The following is a 20,599-nucleotide window of genomic DNA, read 5'->3' as shown; positions in this document are numbered from 1 at the left end:
TCAAAAGTGCTACACACATAACGGTTGTGTACAATACAATACACAATCAATTTCTAGCCATCCGTTGCTGTAATAAATGGCCAGGATTCGCTCAAACTCTTTCCCATAAAAGTTAAACCTTTCCTTAAAAGAGTTTTTTAAAAATCTAGACCGTCCAAATACATCTAGACGGTTAGAATTATGCATATAACCAACACAACGGTTGTGCAAGTAGCATTTTTGATCTGCTTTTAAAATACCAAATGTACCATTTAAGAAGGCCTTCTGTACCCAATTTATGCCGGTGCGAATTCCAGTGAAGAGAAACAGAAAGTGGGCTCAAGGTGCAATTTATGCCAGTGCAAAAATTAATAATTATTTTCAAAACACATTCATTAATTAAACTCCACCAAATCCATGCTTTAAGTTGCCAAACTGAGAGAGTGGTCGTGAGAAGATCAGTGCTTTCAATCTAGGAATGTATTTGAATTAAGGATATGAAAAATATCCAAGGATTTCAATACTATGGCATGCAGTTAGGTTAAATAAATTTCGCAGTTAAAAAAAAAAATATTGGTCAACAATATTTACAGTTCAACAAGAAATACTTCCTCTAGTCACCTATAAAAATGCATATAGTAATTTAGCTATTTAATGATAGAAAATTACTCACGTAGAAAAAAATTACTCGATTCCTCCCATATTACATGTCCATGTAAATTTATTTTGGAATGTCCACGGAGTGGAGCACTTAATAAGCCATAATATCATAAATTTAATCAAACTTTATAACGAGATATCCATTAATTGTGTATCAGCTTAAAAAGTTGAATTTCCCTGGGATGGACAACCAATATGGAATAGATAGAGAATTAACAATCAACCCTGAGTTTGGGCAGTGTAAAATTTGGGATGGTATTTTTTTAGAATGTGTATTTTTCGTCGGTAGTGGCGTCACCTTTTTTGCTGATTTTCTTCATATCATTTTGGTAATTCTGAACTAGACAAATTAAAGAATTTAAATTGTTTTTGATCATATTATATAAAAAAATCACTAAAAAGAGCAGTAAAAGTTTCCCCCAAGAAACAAAAAGCCAAAAGAAGAATATGATTTTATGAGCTATTTTATTAAAAAAATTTACTGAATAAGATTTTTTCAACTAAATTTTTCATCTCCTTGATTCGAGAAGAATCTAAATTTTTTTTAAGCAAAATATATTTTAAGACAAAACCAAATACTAGAAAATAAAAAAAATTAACAAAACAACAAATTTAACAGTTTTGAGTTTTAAGGGTTGTATATATCTTGGGCAAGGTAAAAGATTTCGTGATGGTCCATCTTCCGTGCAGATCCTGAGGGAATCAAAGCAATTTCTCATTTGGTGACAATTTCCACGATTGTAATACCGAAGGTTCTACGTACTCCCATAATTAAAAATCTTAAATAACTCTTTAATTAAGATGTCCACTAAAAATTAAGTAGTATAGTAATAGTTAACAATAAGTCTAGTCTGGGTACACTACATCCATCCATTACACTATTTACTATATTTTGTGGGGCCTATCTCAGGTCCCACAAAAATACAGAAAAATGCCCATAAATTTTAAAATAATATTTTATGGGATCCTGTAAAAAATCAGTTCTAACGGATATCTGTAAATATTATTTTTGGATTTGTAGAGGCGAAATTAAATGCAATGGAGCAGTTTCGCCCCTACAAATCAAGAAATAATACTTATCAATATCCGTTGAAGTTGATTTTTTACAGGATCCTATAAAATATTATTTTAAGAGTTATGATAATTTTTCTGTATTTTTTTAGGACTGGGCTTCACAAAAAATGTAATAGATAGTGTAGTAGATGGATGTAGTGTATGTAACATTTCGTTGAGAGAACGCAAATTAAACTATACCAAAAAGAAAAACCGTACAAATGCTTTTATGCTTCGGCTCTCCTTTAAAAGTGTACTAATTGTTCGAAAGTTTGGCATTGCTAATTTTTGAGAGAGAGAGAGAGCGAGAGAGGAGGATGGGAGCAGTACAGGGTTCGATGAACTATGTGCTGGACAAGTCAAGGGAGACAGCGAGTGTGATGGGGGCAGAGAAATGGATCAACTATGTGCCGGAGAAGTCGAAGGAATTTGTAGCAGTGCTTCAGCCCTTTGGCAAGATTTGTATAGAAAATGTACCGGACGAGGTTTTTCAGCACTTTGGCAAGCTTTGCATAGCAAAACTGGACGAGATTTTCCCACCGCTGCAGCACTTTGGCAAGCTTTGCTACCCACTGCTTCAACGCTTTGGCAAGCTTTGCATAGCAAAACTGGACGAGATTTTCCCACCGCTGCAGCACTTTGGCAAGCTTTGCATAGCAAAACTGGACGAGGTTTTCCCACTGCTTCAACGCTTTGGCAAGCTCTGTATAGCAAAAGTACTGGACGACGTTTTCCCACTGCTTCAGTACTTTGGCAAGATTTGCATAGCAAAAGTAGGCGAGGTTTTCCCACCAGAGATTACAGCAGAGCAAATGAAATACTGGGTCCAAGTTGGCACTCCTTGTATCATCGGCGTGGTGGTTATTCTGATCCTCCTTCGCTTCTTCCGTGGTGGCGGAGGAGGATCGATGGCCAAGATGATGATAGCTCCCGGAACCGGCGGGGCTTTCAGGATTCCTAGGGCTTCCTTTGAAGCAAGCCCCAGATCGTATTTCCGCGGTCTCTGTGGAAAATGATCATATCTGTTGTAAAACTTCTCCAAGTTTGATCTCCCTATGTATGTGTGTGTTGTCTTAGTTTTATGTGTGTTTCTTGCTTGCTTTCCAATGCCAACTGTTATGTGGGCTCGTTTGGTGTTTGAATTTTGAAGAATTCTGTGTCTCCCTCCATATATGTTACTAGGTATATAATAAGTCCATAATTGTGAGGGACTATGAATTCAGCAATGGTACTTCTTGATTTGCAATAATAGACTTACAAGATCTATTTACATTTTTTTTTTTTATGGATTTTAATTCGTACGCACCGCTCTAAATACTCGCTTCACTTGCTAGCTCCAAAATTACCACTTTAAACTGGTGAAGAAGAAGATAATGCCTAATGCTTTACAAGATGAAATCAGACTTAGAAATAACGTGGTCCAGGAAGTTGGGAAAATTTGAAAGGGAGAGTGGAGAGGAGCAAATGGGAGAAGAATATATAGATGGAGAAGAGGAACGAAATGATAGAGATAGTGTGTCTAAAGAGGAAAAAAAAAATGATGAAAGATAAAAGTAAGAATTAAAAGGGACATAGGACTAGTTTTAAGATCGAGCATCTCCAACGGGAGATGTCAATTTTTTTTAAGGCTTGTGTGGCACTTTAACATCTTCAATTTGACATCAAGCTCTCCCTCTCCAATTCTTATGTCAAAAATGAAAATTGGCATGTGGATAGGTAGATGTCAAAATTAGCATGAGAGTGGGAAATGTCAAAGCTATCTCAACTTTGGCATGAGTGAAAGCATATCTGTTAGATTGATCATTTATGCCAAAAGTGACTGTTGGAAATGCCACCTTAGTTTTGACATCTCTTGTTGGAGATGCTCGTGGCATTAAAATACAGTGTCGTGGCATTATAACCAACATTTTACATTTTAGAAAGCTAAAAGGAATGACCATCGTGTTAGGAATCTGATCCGCCTGAGGTCCTTAATTCCATGTGCGCCAAGACCCAATCCTTTGGGGAGTGTTCACAGAGTCCACATCACATCACATGGACCCAATATACATTGAATGACCCATATCCATTTAAAAGACTAAGCCTTGTAAGTGGTGAGACTATCCAATTGTATATTAAGGTCCAACTCTTTTTCTATTTATTCGATATGAGACTCAACTTTTTACACATGTTCCTAACACATCGTTGAAACCATTCTTTAAGCAAGGTTAATTATTCTGTCTTCGACGTTGTCACGTGATACTCTTTACACTTCTTTTTTTTTAAATCACATTTTTATGTACACAGAGTACAAACTTTATATAAACATGTTCTAGATAAGAGTGTTGGAGTGCTAAGACCACGAAATAATTACTCCACTGATTGTGAAAAGATTTATAAGTGCAAGTAATAGGGGCGGTTTCTCTCTCTCTTTAAATCTCACTAGAGAAATGACGAATATAGTTTCCCTCTCTTTAGGTCCTTAGAGTGGCTTTGTAGGTTTGTTCCTCTGTAAAAAAAAAGGGGGGGCTCTCCTCGTACGTGAAACTGGTTGTTTAGTTGTTTTTTTCTTAACAAGTAGAAAATGAAAAGATACTTTGATAGCATAAATAATACAGAGCAAAACGCCGCCCATATTACAACTTAATTACTAGAAGTCTAGTACAATGGCATAAGCCTTAGGAAAAACAAAGTAGGATATATAAACCAGCGGAAAATCATTATTTACGGAGGTTCTGTGAATGAAGTTTACGGAGGTCAATATTTCGGCAGTCCAAGAGTATTTTGGACGATCGAGATTAAAGACAAACAATTAACAGTAAGAGATATATTTATTATCGGTCAAAGTTTAAAAACATATCTCAACCGTTTATTGTCGAAACGGATGGGTGGCATTGCGTTCCATGAATAAGTTTCTCTCATAACCATGATAGGAAGTACTCCGATAGGGAATATTCAGAAATTTTTTAGTACCAGGAGGGCACGGCCACGTGGTGCCGAGCATCCATCTCGGCCGTCCAAATGTATTTTGAACGGTTCAGATCTGTTTGGGCTTGAGGGGGTGTTTTGCTAATTTTACATTAAAGATTACCCAAACAGATCTGGGCTATCCAAAACACGTTTGGACGGCCGAAATCGTGCTCGGCACCACATGACCCGTGCCCACCCGGCATTGAAAAACTTCTCGGAATACTCAATTCCTTTCCTGGGGATTTGGTAGGTCCCTCAGTAAGAAGAGGCCGAGCGTGCTGCGTGCATCCACTTCAAGCAATCTCTTAGGTGGTGTTCCAAATTCTAAAAAAAAGGAAGGTAATTTTAAGTTTAAAAATTATGTGTTTACATAAATAATTTTTCTACCAATATAGATCTTTTTTGATACATCTCATTGTGATCTTTTAAATAGTGCAAAAAAATTAAAAATTATTTTTTATTTTTATTATATTTGAGCTTGAAATTACCTTATTTTTGAAAAAGAATGTTTAAAAAGAAAGTGGATGAGGCAGACCAAATCTGTCTCGTGACTAGTTCACTCATTTTTTTTAAATGTTTACTGTATGTTAAGTCGTCGTTCGTCGTTGCAGTTGTACTTTTCATATAATCATATATTATTATTAATGATGATCAAAAAATATTATTATTAATGCATTTTTTGCTATTTCACAACAACAACAAAAAAATTCAAAGTTTTCTGCTCTATGAAGAATGCTTAAAACATTTTCTATTCTCGTTATAAGTTTTTCCTAAATGCATGTTCTTGTTATATTAGATTTTGAGAATTTTTATAACCTTCATGCTCAAAAGATGACTCATCTGTATTAGATTTCTAGATCTGCCACTGCTGGTTATTCTTAGCATTTCTCATTACGTACGTGCTCTGCTATATCTATGCAGATGTTTTAATTTAATGGAAGGGTAACTGAGAAGGAAGGAGTTTGTTTATATAGAAAAAGTTTGAGAAATTCACTGAGTTATACTCCGTTTGGGCAGTTTAACAGCCCAATGGTGTTTTGGCTTAATAATTAACCAATAAGAATTACGCCTTTGATACTTCTACGTTAGTTCTTCAGGGATTATTAATTAGGGAACTTAAATAGGGGTCCTATCCTACATTGATACTTAAGTCTTAATTCGTGTAGGTTTGAAAACTTATATTTTCATCTTGAAATTTAAATAATACCCATTTAGACCTTAATAACTTTTTAAATTTTAATAGAGCCGTTGTGCTAACCAAATTAAATAAGGGATATTATCCCTTATTTAGTTTGGTCCGAAGAACGGCAATCATGAAAAAATCATTCGGAATCACGACAAAATCATCTGGGATGTAAAACTAACATAAAAAGTTAGTTTAAAGTCTTAAATTTTTTTATTATATAGGTGTTTGCATGAGAATTTATTGGCCCAATCAGTTAGTGACAAGTGGTCATTCATTTTAGACAAAATGGAGCACGCATAGACTGAAATACTTGGAATTACACAATTACAAGAATGGTGACGTTTTAATCAAATTAGTGTTGTTTTATAGGTAATGACAATTATTGCCAGGTGTCAATCACTCAAACAATAGCTTAGAAAGTAAGCAGTTCAAAGCTCAAAGACGCGAATGGTTTAATTCAAACAAGAGGCAGTTATAGTTGACACAGTCAAAGGAGTAGAGATTCAAGCATATAACTGCCCATCTCCAACACGATACAGTTGAAGGAAAGTGGGGTGACGAATTAAACTGAATTCTCACAATCAGAAAACATGGAGGAAAAGTTTTAATTTAAATTGAGATGATTTCGAAGACAGCTAGGCAGGAAAAAGAAGACGTGGAGAAAACTCAAGAGTTTGCCTATAAATAGAAGAAATGAATGAGGGAAAACGTAGAGACTCGGGTATTTTTTTTTAATTATTGAAATTATTGTTAATATGACTAATTGAGAGAATGTGGTTTATTGGGTGATTAATTGAATTGAGGGTTTACGTGAAAGAATGGAAGATTGAGGGAGTGGGTTTGCGATTTAAAGATATAAGGGTATAAATAGTGGTGAGTGTGTGTAGTGGATCATTTTTTCTCCCTTGTATCTCTCTCTCCAGCCGTGTATCTCTCTCTCTCTCTCAAAAACCTCAAGGATCTTTCTTGCTTTCACTTCTTGAACATAACCCCGGGCTCGTATCGCATTGGGTGAGGCTCGGGAAGAAGATCTCAGTTGATTTCAAAAGTTTGGAGCTAGGTCTCGTTTGAATCCCTTGGGTTTCGCTCCTTGAATCGAGGTAGGGATTTCTTTACCTCTTTTATGTGTTTATACGTTGATTAAGTGTAGAAATCGTATCTTGAATCGTTGGGTGTTTTGTTGTGTTTGCTTTTGAGTTTTTTGCACAAAATCGTCATTCGTAATGTTCCCGTATCAATACGATTGTGTGCGTATCGATACGCTGAAAAGATCTGCATTCCGGTAGCTTCAGAAATCTGTCGTAGTGTTCCCGTATCGATACGGTTATTTGCGTATCGATACTCCAAACTTTGGAGTATCAATACTGTTATTTTGGTATCAATACTCCTTGGCTTTCTGGGCAGTTTTGCCCATGTTGCTCCTATTGACCGTTTTGATTCCCGCTTACTTTTAAACCTTTTTGGACACTTCCAAACCTATTCCAAGCATGTCCAATTGACTTCCTTTGATTCATTGAAGTTATCCTTGGTCCGTTGGCGCTCCACTAGTAAGAAATGAATAGGAATCCATTTGATTAAAACCGTGTTAAAACATAACTTGTTGATTGACTTATTACCTGGGAGTGTTTGTGGCATAGTGATGGTATTAATGGCATAACGTATGATTATCATTGCATGAATGTGGTTCTGAGAAAGTCCTAGTTTGCATATTGAGTAAGATAGTAGTTGTTTGGGGTCGAAAGTTGGACTAGGGAGTCTCGTAACGCAAGGGGTGGTAATACGGAGACTTAAATCGGTCTCGTAACATAAGGGGTGGTAATATGGTGATCCAAGCTGTTAGAGCTTTCCGTAACGCAAGGGGTGATAATACGGTAACCCTCGTGATAATCATACTGTAACTTAAGGGATGGAAATACAAACAGTGGAGATGGATGACAGCGAATCGTGTTGAGATAGCTAGAGTTATCATTGTCTTGTGAATTAGTCGGCATATCATGGTAATGGCATGTCTTAGAATGATCTCGTTGAATGTCGGCACACTTATAAATTGATTTTTATCCATCGTTGAGCTAAATTTCCTGTCTTCATCATTTTTGCACTTATCATTATATTTGCACATAGAATTGGTAAAAAATTTTCCTACTGGACTAGTGTAGCTCAACCCACTCTTCTTTTCAGATTCAAATGCTGGATAGTAACTTTCATGCATCGTATGCTTGAATGTGAGGACTTTTTGGAAGCTAACTTGTTTTGGTTACTTAATCATCTTTTGTAATAGATTTACTTTTGGTAAAGATGAATTGTAACCTTATAACTTATTCGTACTTGTACCTAAGCTTAATTTGGGCCGGAGTGCCAATGTTGTAAACTCTTTAAACTTGGGAACTCTTTTGGGTATTATAATTGTTATGCGAGAATCTTTTATCAAAATAGATTATATATTTATATTGAAAATCGAGAGCGTGACAGAAAAAGCTCAGACAAATCATCAAACAAAAGCTATGCTATGCTTGGTTTGTCCATTAGGCAGTAGTTAGAAGAACTTAGACTTAAGTTTGAAGTAGTTAGGAGTAGTCTGTAGTAGTAATTATTTTGTAACTCATTTTGTTTGATAGAGGAAGTTTGGAGAATCAGTTGGAAAACAAGTTTGTTTTTGAATTGATCAATGTATCTTGCTTATTTTTTGGTTTATCGAGTTTCTAGTGAATCGTTGTGCCGTTCTAATACTTCTAGATAGAGAAATCCTATTTATTGAGGTAATTGAACCGACACCACAATTGCCTGATTAAGTTTGGCTTTTTATATGTTGAAATCTAAAAAAGATAATTATAAGCCTTTTTTGACATGCTTGCATACAGTCATATTTTGGAAGTTAGCCAAAATCCCAGCCAAACAATAGGTAAAGAAATTCAGGATGTAAAACTAACTTAAAAAGTTAATTTAAGGTCCTAAAATTCTTTACTATATAGGTAAAGAAATTCGGGACGTACAACTAACATAAAAAATTAGTTTAAGGTCATAAATTTCTTTATTATATAGGAAAAGAAAATCAAGATATAAAATTAACTTAAAAAGTTAGTTTAAGGTCCAAAAATTGTTTACTATATAGGTGAAGAAATTCGGGATGTAAATCTAACATAAATAGTTAGTTTTACATCCAAATTTTTTTTACCTATATAGTAAAGAATATTAGGATTTTAAACTAATTTTTTATGTTAGTTTTACACCCCGGATGGTTTTGTCATTATTCCGAATGACTTTGCCATAACTTCTGTATTTGTCATGATTTCTGTATTTGTCATGATTAACGATGTTTTAGGTATTATTTAAATTTCAGGATGTCGACTTAAGTATTCAAACCTCATAGGATTGACACCTAAATAAGTCTATGAAACAGGATGACTATTTATTTTTTTCTTATTAATTCGGCTCGGCAAAAGAAATCTAAAGAGTAAATAGTCATGATCCAATTTTAAAAAATTTATTGACAACAAAAAGCATACCAGTTCTTTGCATTATTTGTTGTCATTGTCCATAGTTTTACAGTTTTTTTGGGTTATAGTAGGCTCAATAATTTACAAAGAATTAACGCAAAACTAGCAAAGTCAAAAAAAAATTTAAAATAAAGAAAAAAAAAGTCTCTTAGTGTTCCTTTGTTCCATAATTTCAGACAAGATATGAAAGGCAGAAATAAGTGCAATAAGAACAAATCTTTGTTGATGATAAAACCTGATGCATGAAAGCAAAAGCAAAAGCTTGCAGTAGCACCAAATTATTGTGGGGTCACTTGCTTCTACAGTAATACTCTCTCCGTCCTAAATTATTGTGTATGTTTTCTTTTTGGGATCTTTCAAAATATTAGACGCCGTTTGAGAAATATTAGAAATGTGAAGGGAGGAGTTTTTTTATACAAAAAAGTTTGAGAAATTGAGTCACTGAGTTAGACTCCGTTTGAGCAGTTTAATAGCCCAGTGGTGTTTTGACTTAGTAATTAACCTAAAAGAATTATTTTTGTCTTTGCCACTTTTGCGTTAGTTCTTTTAATTATTTGTTGTCATTGTCCAAAGTTTAAAGTTTTTTTTTGCTTATTGTAGTTCAGTATTTTACAAAGAATTAATGCAAAATTAGCAAAGATGAAAAATATTTAAATAAAGACAAAAAAGTGTTCCTTTGTTCCATAATTTCAGAAAAGATATAAAAGGCAAAAATTAGTGAAACACGAATAAATCTTTAGTTGATGAAAAAACCTGATGCATGAAAGCAAAAGCAAAAGCAGCAGCACCAATTATGAGAACTTCAAGGCGACGCTATTCAAAAGTAGCACCCCATGAGAAGAAAAAAAAAATCTTTAAGAGAATTGATTTTTTCACTCTCATTTTATTCAAGTGCATTTCTTTTGTTTTTTTGTATCCATACAAGTTATAAGATAACCATTTTAATTATTTGTGAAGAAAGAATCTATAAAGTATAACTTTGTAGTAATCTTTTGCATGGATAAATACGAAAAATGGAGTGCACTTAGACGAAGTCACAAAATGGAGCGCTAAAATCAACCTTCGTAATGGAGTGCACTTAAACGAAGTCACCTATATATATTGTTAGATTCTTTTTTATTGGCATTGGGCAGGGCTGCAATCGAGCCGAGCCTATATATATTGTTAGATTCTTTTTTATTGGCATTGCCATTGGGTTCTTTTCTTCCCTCTTTTGATTGGTATATATTGGGTTCTTTTCGTGATTCTTACAACAGTAAAAGAAACGCCACGAACTCATGAATGACGAATCTTTAAAAAATTATCATGTAGTTCTCATAGCCACATGATAAGGCTGTTGAAGATATTCAGATTTTGCATGTCCAAATCAAGAGCACTGAATACCAATAGAAGTCCTCTGTACCCAAAATTTGGTGTACCCATGCATGTACCTAGTGAGTTTTGGGTGTAGGATCAATATTCTTACAACTGAAATGCACATGGGTACATGTGGACACCTAATTTTGGGAAAAGACTGCAGAGGATCTTGCGTCACTGAATACTTACCCCTGATTCTTCCTAGCGCTCCTATATGTACATCTTTTCATGATTTAAAGGAAGCTGTAGATGACTGAAATCATCTCTTTCTTACTTTATTGTGAAACTAATCGAAGACTTATTAACATAGTTATTGGCATTAAAAAAAAGATTAGCACAATCCTCTTAAAGTTGAAATGAAGACAGGACAGATCCTAGTACAAAAATATATCCCACATTGTTGGCAAAATCATAGGACGTTGAATGGTTATTCTTCTCGACGAAAAAAAGGATACCAATAGTGATAGTCTCTGTCAAACCAAATTATGGGTGGGATTGCCTGCCATTATGGTGTAGCATTTATTAGACAGAAAGCAAACACTCCACCCAAAAAAAAAAAACCCAACAACAAATAGAAAAATAGAAAGCCTAAAGTACTTTTGGGGATGTAGCTAGGATGACTTTGGAATTCTTTTTTCATGCTTTTAGGATAATTTAAATGTTAGTTCTGTCCCTTAGACTTCTTTAGGATCATTTCATCCTAACTGAAAATGAACGTTGTCTTTTAGACCTGAAATTCAAAACCCTCAAACTACTCTTTCTTACGCTTGCATGTGCCTTTAGATACGAGCATTTGCTAGTATACGTACAAGCTAAATAACAAGGGTAAATTTGCAAATTTATCTAATTACATAATGAAAACTTAACCCATGATGATGTCATGGATGAAAATTGAAGTGGAGGCTAGTTTTAGGACCATGATTTAATTTTAAAACTAGATTTTGACTATAAATGTAGAAATTTTACATTTCTTTACTTGAGTTGTTGTTGTTATGCTGTTTTATTTGGAATATGATGTACAAAGATTTAATTTTTGGAAATATATTATTCGTTACTTAATTAGATTCCTATCAGCATTAAGACGTACTATTTTTCCATTATTAGCTAGGAATATCAATCCAAGGGCAAATCAATTATTATCAATTCAAAGAAGTCCTCCAGATTTAATTATATTTCTTGCATTCAGCGTTTTACTATTAGTTTTCTCTTGTAAATTCACCATCCAAGCTGGGTTTTTTTCTAAATTTACTTCACTGGCAGTGATTTTGGCACTGTATTTTTTTATAATTACACTCCAATTTTTGTCTCCTAGTCTTGCCATGTGTATTTTGAATACAAAACTACAAACTACTAATATTGTAGTGTGGATATCAAAACATGACGTGCCAAAATCAATTACTTCGCCTCTATTTTTCTCATTTACGTACTGCCCACAAGTTTCCATAGTAGTATCATCTAGTTTCCAGGTCTGAGAGAGAGAGAGAGAGAGGGAGAGAGATGGGGGCTGAGAACTCAATGCTAAAGATGGCTACCGAGAAAGACATGGGAGCAGAGGAGTGGGTCAACTACATAGTGGAGAAGCTGAAGGAGTGGCTAATAGGGATGGGGGACTTTGGCGGTAGTTTGATTAAAAAACCGAGTACTACGGACAAAAAAAACAGACAAAGAAAAGACCCTTAAAGTGTACATGAACGGCACAGATTCACTGTGCAGTGAATCTGGGCCGTTCATGTACACTTTAAGGGTCTTTTCTTTGTCTTTGTCTGTTTTCTTTGCATTTAGCATTTTTCTAAAAAACCGGACGAGGTTTTTCCACCAGAGACTACAGGACAGCAACTGAAGCATTGGCAACTAGTAGCCACACCCTTTATCATCAGCGCGGTGGTTCTGATCACGTGCCTATGTTGCTGCTGCTGTTGCTGTGGCGGCGGAGGGAGAGCGGTGAGGACGATGAAAGCCCCCGGGAGGGATTAGAGGATGCCTCGGCATGTCTTTGAAGGAAATCCCAGATCCTATTTTCGCAATCTTCGCGCAAACACCAGTATTGATGAACTTGTCTGAGTCTTTTACTATCGTTTAGTATTATGTTTGTCTGATTATTAAGCAGTTTATGCCTATGTATGTCTAGTTTTGAAACCAAACAGAATACGTTGGAGCAAATTAAACTTTTTGCTCCGTAGCTGTTTTGTGTGTGAAGGATTTCTGTGCATGATCTGCGCCTTCGGCGAGCTGATGTGCAAATGTTCTGAATATGAAATGAGATTTCCGTTTTATTGAACGAGATAATGGATGGGGGATTGTGTTTTTTCAGCCTGAGTGGATCTACCAAAATTGTTGTCAAATTGTGTACTCTGTTGAAGGATCAAAGGTTGGATCTTGGGTAATTTGTCAATGAAGATGATATATTGGGGCTGATGGGGTCGATTGGGGTTTTCTTTCTTAAGGATTGAGAAGATGAGAGCTTCAATTTTGAACTTGTCCAATGTCTTCTTGCAATGGCCATTGGAGGATTGCTGGATTTTAATGCCTTGGACTAAGTCACATAGGGCGACTGTGTGTGCGTGAGTACGAGCGTGAAATTGCCTTTCAAAAACTTCCCAAAGAACTAAAATTCGTCGATGAGAGAATTGAGAGCCGGAGTGAACGCCGTTTTTACAGTCTATGCGAAGTTTGGTTCATCTGAATTTTCATTCTGTTTCTTCCATAGTTCGTCGGTCTCCAAATTTTAACGAAATCCCTCTCTCTTTTCATGTTTAATGGTGTATTTTCATATAACAATGAAGAAACCAAGAAAACAGAAGAACATTTAGCATAACCAAATTTCAACTAAAATGTTCAGTACAATTCCAAAACGCTTCGCTAAACAGTAGTCATCAATGAGCACTACCGACTATTTATTCAACTCTGTGTAATCCATTGATTTTTTCCGCCCCCCCCCCCCCTTTTGATGATTCTAATTGCAAAGTCTGCGGAAGTAGGCCGCGGGGTTGAGCTCGAAATCCTTCCTGAAGATGAGGAAGTCCCTTCCGGGGGCTTTCATCAATTTCTTGACAATCTTTTCTCCTGAAGCACCAACAAGCTTGGGTAAACCCCACCCCACCAGAGCAACACCCACAGCATCTGCAGCCACCGTACAAACCACCTTGAGGGTCTCCACCGCCTCACGATCGTCTGGTGACACTTGTTTTCAAAAGATGCTTTGGCACAACACAACAGAATCCCTTGAATATAACATGAAATAAATGGAAAGTCTTGAGAAACGGCAGATCGCCCATGTTCGGTTTAGATTTAATTTGATGGAGGTTTTTGAAATTAACGAGAGAAAAAGATAGATAAGTTTTTATTTATCGAGGACGCTACCCCAAGAACTAGATAGTGGGTGTAGTTCCTTTGTACCCTATTTTTGGTGTATCCCTTAACGCCACCAGATGCTTTTCGCACTTTAATTTGGTTCTCGATGACAAAAAACCGCGAGTCTTCCTCGGATTGAATTCCTTCCAGGTGTTCACCTGGGCCCTCGTTGGTTTTGTCATGATGTATTACCGTACGAAAAAAAAATTCGTTTCACGCACATTTGTTTGAAGGAGATGGCTTCTCCAGTTGGGGAAACCCAACTGCACTGTGCAGAGCATCCTTTTTAGGGCTTGTGCCAGGCCTATTTGGATGATCTAAATCGTTCATTTTGTAAAACTCGTCAAGAATTTTAACCACTCAAAAAATTGTCTTCATCGGATATCAATCCATATCTTTTTGAAGCACATTTTCCCTGGAAAAACTGAATAGAATTGAATTTGATTCAGTGTCACTGAGTCCATTTTACCTAAGGGAAATGCGCTCCAAAAAGATATGGATCGATATGTGATTAACATGATTTTTGACAAGATTAAAACTCTTGACGAGATCTACAAAGTGAACGATGTAGATCATCAAAACAGACCCAACACAAGCCTTAAAAAGGATGAACTGCACACTACAGTTGGACCGAGAAGCCATCTCCTTGATTGAACTCCATGAAAGTTTATTTTTTCTTTTGCAAGGTGTTTCATCTATTCCAATTTGTTTGTCTAAATTTAAAATTATTAAAAAATATAACGATTAACATTAAGTTTCCAAGAATACCCTCATTTTTTAGCATTAAATAAGAGCACTCTTTTCAATGCATAGTATTATACTCTAGATTTGTTTGTTTGTACTTTAAAAAAGGAAGGACATAAATAAAAACTTTCAAGAGTTAACTTAAAATGGACAAATTTTTTAGAACATGAATAAGTCCAAAAGTGGACAAATAAATCAGAACGGACAAAACAATTTTTTAAGCTCGAAGCCAATTATTTATGTGTTTCTCATTATAGATTTTGTAGAAGAATTGTAGAGCTAAAAATGTAATCACAATTAAACCAAAATATTTGAATTCTGCATTATTCGTCTCATTTAAGGAGAGTGATTTCCATACTCCCCTTTTTGAGAGGATTTGTCAAAGATAAAATTGAAGACTAGGTTATTTCGTCCAAGTAAATTTTTGTGAAAAAAGGAGTAATGAAAGACTGCATTTACGAATTTACCTTTGCATTGCCCATGATAGTGGAGCCAAACAAAGGAGATGCATTTTATCATAAGCCTTGGGACAAAAATAAGAATGTGGATATTAAAAATAGGAGTGTGAAAACCACTTCCCTTTCTAATATATACAGTAAATTTTTTTTTTTGGCATAATACATTCCATAATCAGCTCCCAAACAGCCCAAATCTGAAAAATGTAAAATGGGAAGTAGATTATTAATGACGCAGCCGAACAGGCTCTAATAGCTCATTTGGTACGTGAGAGAAGAAAAGAAATGGGTAGAGAGCTCAATCTCTCCCTTGTTTAGAAGGGGAAGAAGGAAAGAGAGGGGGGGAGACCAGAACCGGACCCCTCCCAAGCCCAATTCCGTTTCTCGCTAAAAGTGGCGAGATTTCATGAGAAAGAGAAGCATGTGGTCCACCCCTTCGTTGGATTGTCGTCGGACGAGTGGTTGTGTGTCCCCGGAGAAGAGAGAGAGAGTACCAGGTCTGCCGGAGATGAGAGGGAGAGAATTTCAACTCGTCAGAGAGTTGCCGAAACTCTACCAGTCGCCTGTGAGAATTTGATTTCTCACTGTTATTTGGATGAGAGGGTGAGAAATCACGCTCCTTTCTTTTTTTTTTCTCACCAATAAAGGAGAACACACCCTAAGACTGACTTTTTATTAAGGATTTGAACGAAAAACCAAAGAATCTAAAGATGCATAAATTTTCTCCCCATTTAAAATGACTCAGAGCTAAATTATGTTTTAATTTTAATTGTTTGACCATGAAATCCCTATTTTTGATGTACTGATTCAGGTTCAGTTGTTCATATAAGCATTACGAGAAACATCTTTGCAAGATCACATAGTACTAATATAGAAAGAAACCATTACATTAGTCTTAACAAATTACAGAGCAGAATTCCAGTACAGGCAACGGTGAAAACCTTGGGAAAAACCATAGCAACCATGGAGCTAAATCAGATTAAAACAAAAGGGAAATGAAAATGGCAAAATAGTTTTTGTTAATTAGTGCTAAAATTATAGTGCATAAAAGACTCGTACCACGCACTACAGTTTTGACACTAACAAAAATTATTTTGGCATTAACAACACCGAAAGGAAATATATAAGATCGAACAAGATAGAAAACACAAGCTGAATGAATTCCGTTCCTATTTCTTGCGAAGGTCACGGAAGTAGCCAGCTGGAGATTCCTCGAACTTTTTCCTCGGCATTCGGTAGTCCCTTCCGGGAGCTTTCATCATCTTCTCTTGTGAGCCTGAGCCCGATACGAGCTTGGTTAGGCCCCACCCCACAAGAGCAGTGGCAGCCGCAGCCCCCACCACCACCGCCACTGCCTCCGCCTGGTCATGTTTCTTGTTCTGAGCCAAGTCTTCCTCGCTACTTCCGGTGTTTGACAAATTACTCCCGCTGCTTCCCATTGTGTGCTCTGCTTTCTGATTCTGAGATGTTTCTAATGGATGGGTGAGAACTGAGGAGGGTGAAGTTCGCTTATATAGGAAAGTTTGAGAAGCAAAATACTACTGTTTTTCGTTCCTATTTAATTGTCCACTTTGGTTTTGCGTGAATTTTCAACGACTTATATATCTCAACGTATATTATGTTTTTGAAATCATCGTCTTATAAAAAAAAATGAAACAGTATCAAATAAGATCCATATTGCATATTTTTGCAATATACATTGAAAGATATAAGCCGTTGAAAATGCACGCAAAACCATAGTGGGCAATTAAATAGCGACGGAGGGAGTATCTTTAAAGGGCATGTTTGTTAGAGGCAGATGGAAGTCGGATATAGCATTCATCCCTCCAAATTTTACTCTCTAACAAACAGGCTGTAAGAGAAAGAAAAAAAAAAAAAATACTACTGGAAATCCAAAAAACAAAGAGGAGTGATTTTGCCACTTTTTTTTTTGTTAATGTCACTTCATTTTGTGTGTTTATTAGATTATTTATTTTGTAAGAGAAAGATAGCGACATTAACACAAAGAGGAATGACAAAATCAATTCCCAAAACAAAACCCCAAACAGTTTTGAGATTTAATGGCTGTATCTCGGTAAAGGATTTCGTGATGGTCCATCTTCCGAGAGGGAATAAAAGCAATTTGATCTGGTGACAATTTTCAAGATTGGGATTCCAAAGGTCCTACTCCCGTAAAATCTTAAATACATTAATCTTCTAAACAGACTTTGGAAAAGGGATTTGAAGAGTGCCTTGGAGTAAGAAATAAGAGTACGTACATCAGTTCCAAAATACTCCATACTTCCATAGTTGTAACACTTGCTTTACGAAGGAAAACAAGACACGACGCGAACACACCGAGTCAATGTGTTAAAATTTCATTATGAAAGTGTGAGTTGGATTCTTGAAAGTTAGGCCAATCAATTGGGAGGTGAAAGTCCACGTGGCTAACCTCATGTACGTGTTTAGTTGTCTCCTTTTAGTTGTTTCTAAATGCTTTCTGGTTTTCGGGAGTGTTGATTTCTTACGGCTGGCCCTAGGTGAATTAGTCTCATCCCGTTTAGTTCTGCGGATACCTCGTCAAAACAAAATGTGTTAAAAATATAGGAGACATACACAATGATTCTTAATTCGGACCATCCTATTAGGAATTTTCACTATATAAAACGAAAATAACAGGGGAAGCGAAGCAAACCAAATGAGTCACTCTTTTCACCTAATTCTATTTCTGTATTTCCACAGCGATGTTCAAACCTCCTATCGTTGCTATTTATAAGGTCCCTTTGGATGAACATTTTCCGATCCTCCCACTTTTGACAAGATTTTTTTGGTTGTTTTTGCTTAATTTTTACTAGATTTGGGTCAAAATTTTACATTAGCTATTTTTTTCTCGATAAAAGAAATTGAAAAAATATAAAAATGTAGATTAAAATTGAAATTGAAAAACAAAAGTTCATATAATTAAGATGACGGAAAAGACCAAAAGATGGTTAGGTCTTTTCGTCGTCTAAACCATCGTCTAAATCAGGATATCTATAACGATAATCACTGTCAAACCAATTTCTGGTGGAATTGAATCTAATTGGAGTAGCATTCATTAATTAGAGACAGAAACCACACCGGGGGGTTGGAATATAATACAAGCTTTATTAAAGTTATTTTTGCTTTTGGAACTTTTCATAGTAAAGTTACTATTTTAAAGTTAGTTTTTAAAACCAAAGACAGAAACCACATCACAGGGGGAAAAATGACCAAGAAAAAACAAGGGGAATACAAGATTTTTTAGAGTTACTTTTTTTTTGGAACTTCCAAAAGTAAAATATTCCCCCAATTTCCATTTTTTAGAGAGAGAACTCAATGAATGATATGCTGAAGAAGTTGATGGAAACTGGGAGAGAGATGGGGGCGAAAGAGTGGTTCATTTATAGAGTGGAGGAAGTGAAGAAAAACTTTGTTGAGAGTTTGATTGAAAAGTGGACGAGGTTTTTCCGTCGGAAACTAGAAGAGAGCAAATGAAGCACTAGCCCTGATCACGCCTTCAATTCTGCTGCTGGCAAATTTATGGAGTAAAACAAAATTGGATATCAAGAGTCTAATCATCAAAGTACATTGATTTGCGAGCCTAATTTTGAGAATATACTTTGAAGATAAATTTTCATTTGATAATAGGGTTTACAAATGTTATAATTCAATACTAAATGTTTCGTTGCAGGAATGTATTACCAACAAGATATTATTGAAATATTTCTCACGACCTCCCTCGCACTCTTTTACAATAGTATTCTCACAACCTCCCTCTCACTCTTTTACAATAGTATTTTCCTAAATCGACCCTTATTTACAATCAGAAATGTTACACACACAGCAAAAGTGCACAGATTTTGTGCACAGATTTTTTGTAGGGTCCACTACGGGTCCCACACAAATAATCCAAGCCGTTCATTAAATGTAAAATATTTTTTCAAAGGCCTCCGCAAAAAATCAGCTTAATCCAACACCTATAAATGCTCGATTCAATCATCTAACTTTCCATTATCCTGAAATTCGAATGAAGAGTTAAATGATTGAATCGAGCACCTATGAGTATCGGATTGAGCTAATTTTTCGCGAGGGCTCTTGAAAAAATATTTTACATTTAATGAACGGATCGGATTATTTATGTGAGACCCGTAGTGGGCCCCACAAACAAAATATGTGCACTTTTACTGTGTGTGTAGCATTGCTGATTTACAATACTCCATCCGTCCCTTTTTTTGTGTCCAGTATTCCATTGTGGGCTGTCCCTTAATAAGTATCCATTTTATAAAGTTAGGGGGGTAAATGTTGGTGTATTGTCTATTTTGTTCCTAAAAGTAGATTTTATTTTGAAAAGTTAGTGAGTAAAAGTGTAATGATGATGGGTAAGTAGGAAAAGTGGAGGAAAAAGTTGATGTGAAAAGTGTAATGATGATGTCTTTTTAATAAGTTGAAGTTACGAAGCAGGACACTTAAAAAGGGACGGAGGGAGTAGTATTTTCCAAAAGTTTTCTTAAACCTTAAGATCTCAAAAATTATTCAATGCTTGAGGTCCCACCCAAAAAGTATTCAATGCTGGTGGAGTGACGAGACAGACCCAAATCCGACTCCTGACTAGTCCACTCATTTTTTAAAATATTATAATGCCTTGTTCTTTACAATTCAAAAAGAATTTTTAAAAAATTTCATTTAGATTCTCCCTACTTTCAACATTTCTTTCTCTATCTCTCTCCACTTATTGCCCCTATTATTTTTCAAAAAAAAATTAACACACCAATCCAAACAACCCATAATTACTGTATGTTAAGTCTTCGTCCGTCGTTTGCGTGTCTTCATTATGTAATGGTGACAGCACAGTTTTACCTTTCATATTATCATATATTATTATTAATGATGATTAAAAAAATATTATTATTAATGCATTTCTTGCTCTTTCACAAAAGAAAAAAAAATTGCTCTATAAAGAATGCTTAAAACATTTTTTGTTCTCGTTATAATTTATTTTTGAATGCATGTTCTTGTTATACTATTAGATTATGAGAATTTTTATCAACTTTATGCTCGAAAGATGACTCATCTGTATTAGATTTCTGGATCCGCCACTGCTAGTTACTCTCAGCATTTCCCATTACGTACGTGCTTTGCTATATCTATGCGGATGTTTTAATTTAATGGATGGGTAACTGAGAAGGAAGGAGTTTGTTTATAAATAAAAAGTTTGAGAAATTCGCTGATTTATACTCCATTCGGACAGTTTAACAGCCCAGTGGTGTTTTGGCTTAATAATTAACCTAGAAGAATTACTTTTGTCTTTGCTACTTTTACGTTAGTTCTTCAGAGATTATTAATTCGGGAACTTAAATAGGGGTCCTATTCTA

At 35.5% G+C, this 20,599-nt stretch overlaps 1 protein-coding gene across 2 annotated transcripts; it reads left to right on the top strand.

Moving 5' to 3' along the window:
* Nucleotides 1-1,966: 1,966 nt before the first annotated feature.
* On the top strand, nucleotides 1,967-2,964 carry LOC131301024 (uncharacterized). 2 transcript variants are annotated; one of them, XM_058327114.1, is made up of 2 exons: nucleotides 1,967-2,177; nucleotides 2,364-2,964. In XM_058327114.1, exons 1-2 carry the CDS (start codon nucleotides 2,010-2,012, stop codon nucleotides 2,706-2,708), a joined length of 513 nt encoding a protein of 170 aa, XP_058183097.1. In that variant the 5' UTR covers nucleotides 1,967-2,009; the 3' UTR covers nucleotides 2,709-2,964. The 2 variants fall into 2 exon arrangements, with proteins under 2 accessions (XP_058183097.1, XP_058183096.1); XM_058327113.1 differs by having other exon boundaries at nucleotides 2,310-2,964.
* Nucleotides 2,965-20,599: the final 17,635 nt, after the last annotated feature.

The sequence above is a fragment of the Rhododendron vialii genome, chromosome 9a, assembly GCF_030253575.1.
Source record: "Rhododendron vialii isolate Sample 1 chromosome 9a, ASM3025357v1".
Lineage (NCBI taxonomy): Eukaryota > Viridiplantae > Streptophyta > Magnoliopsida > Ericales > Ericaceae > Rhododendron > Rhododendron vialii.
The sequence above is the reverse complement of the archived record's forward strand: the minus strand, read 5'-3'. Positions and strand labels throughout refer to the sequence as shown.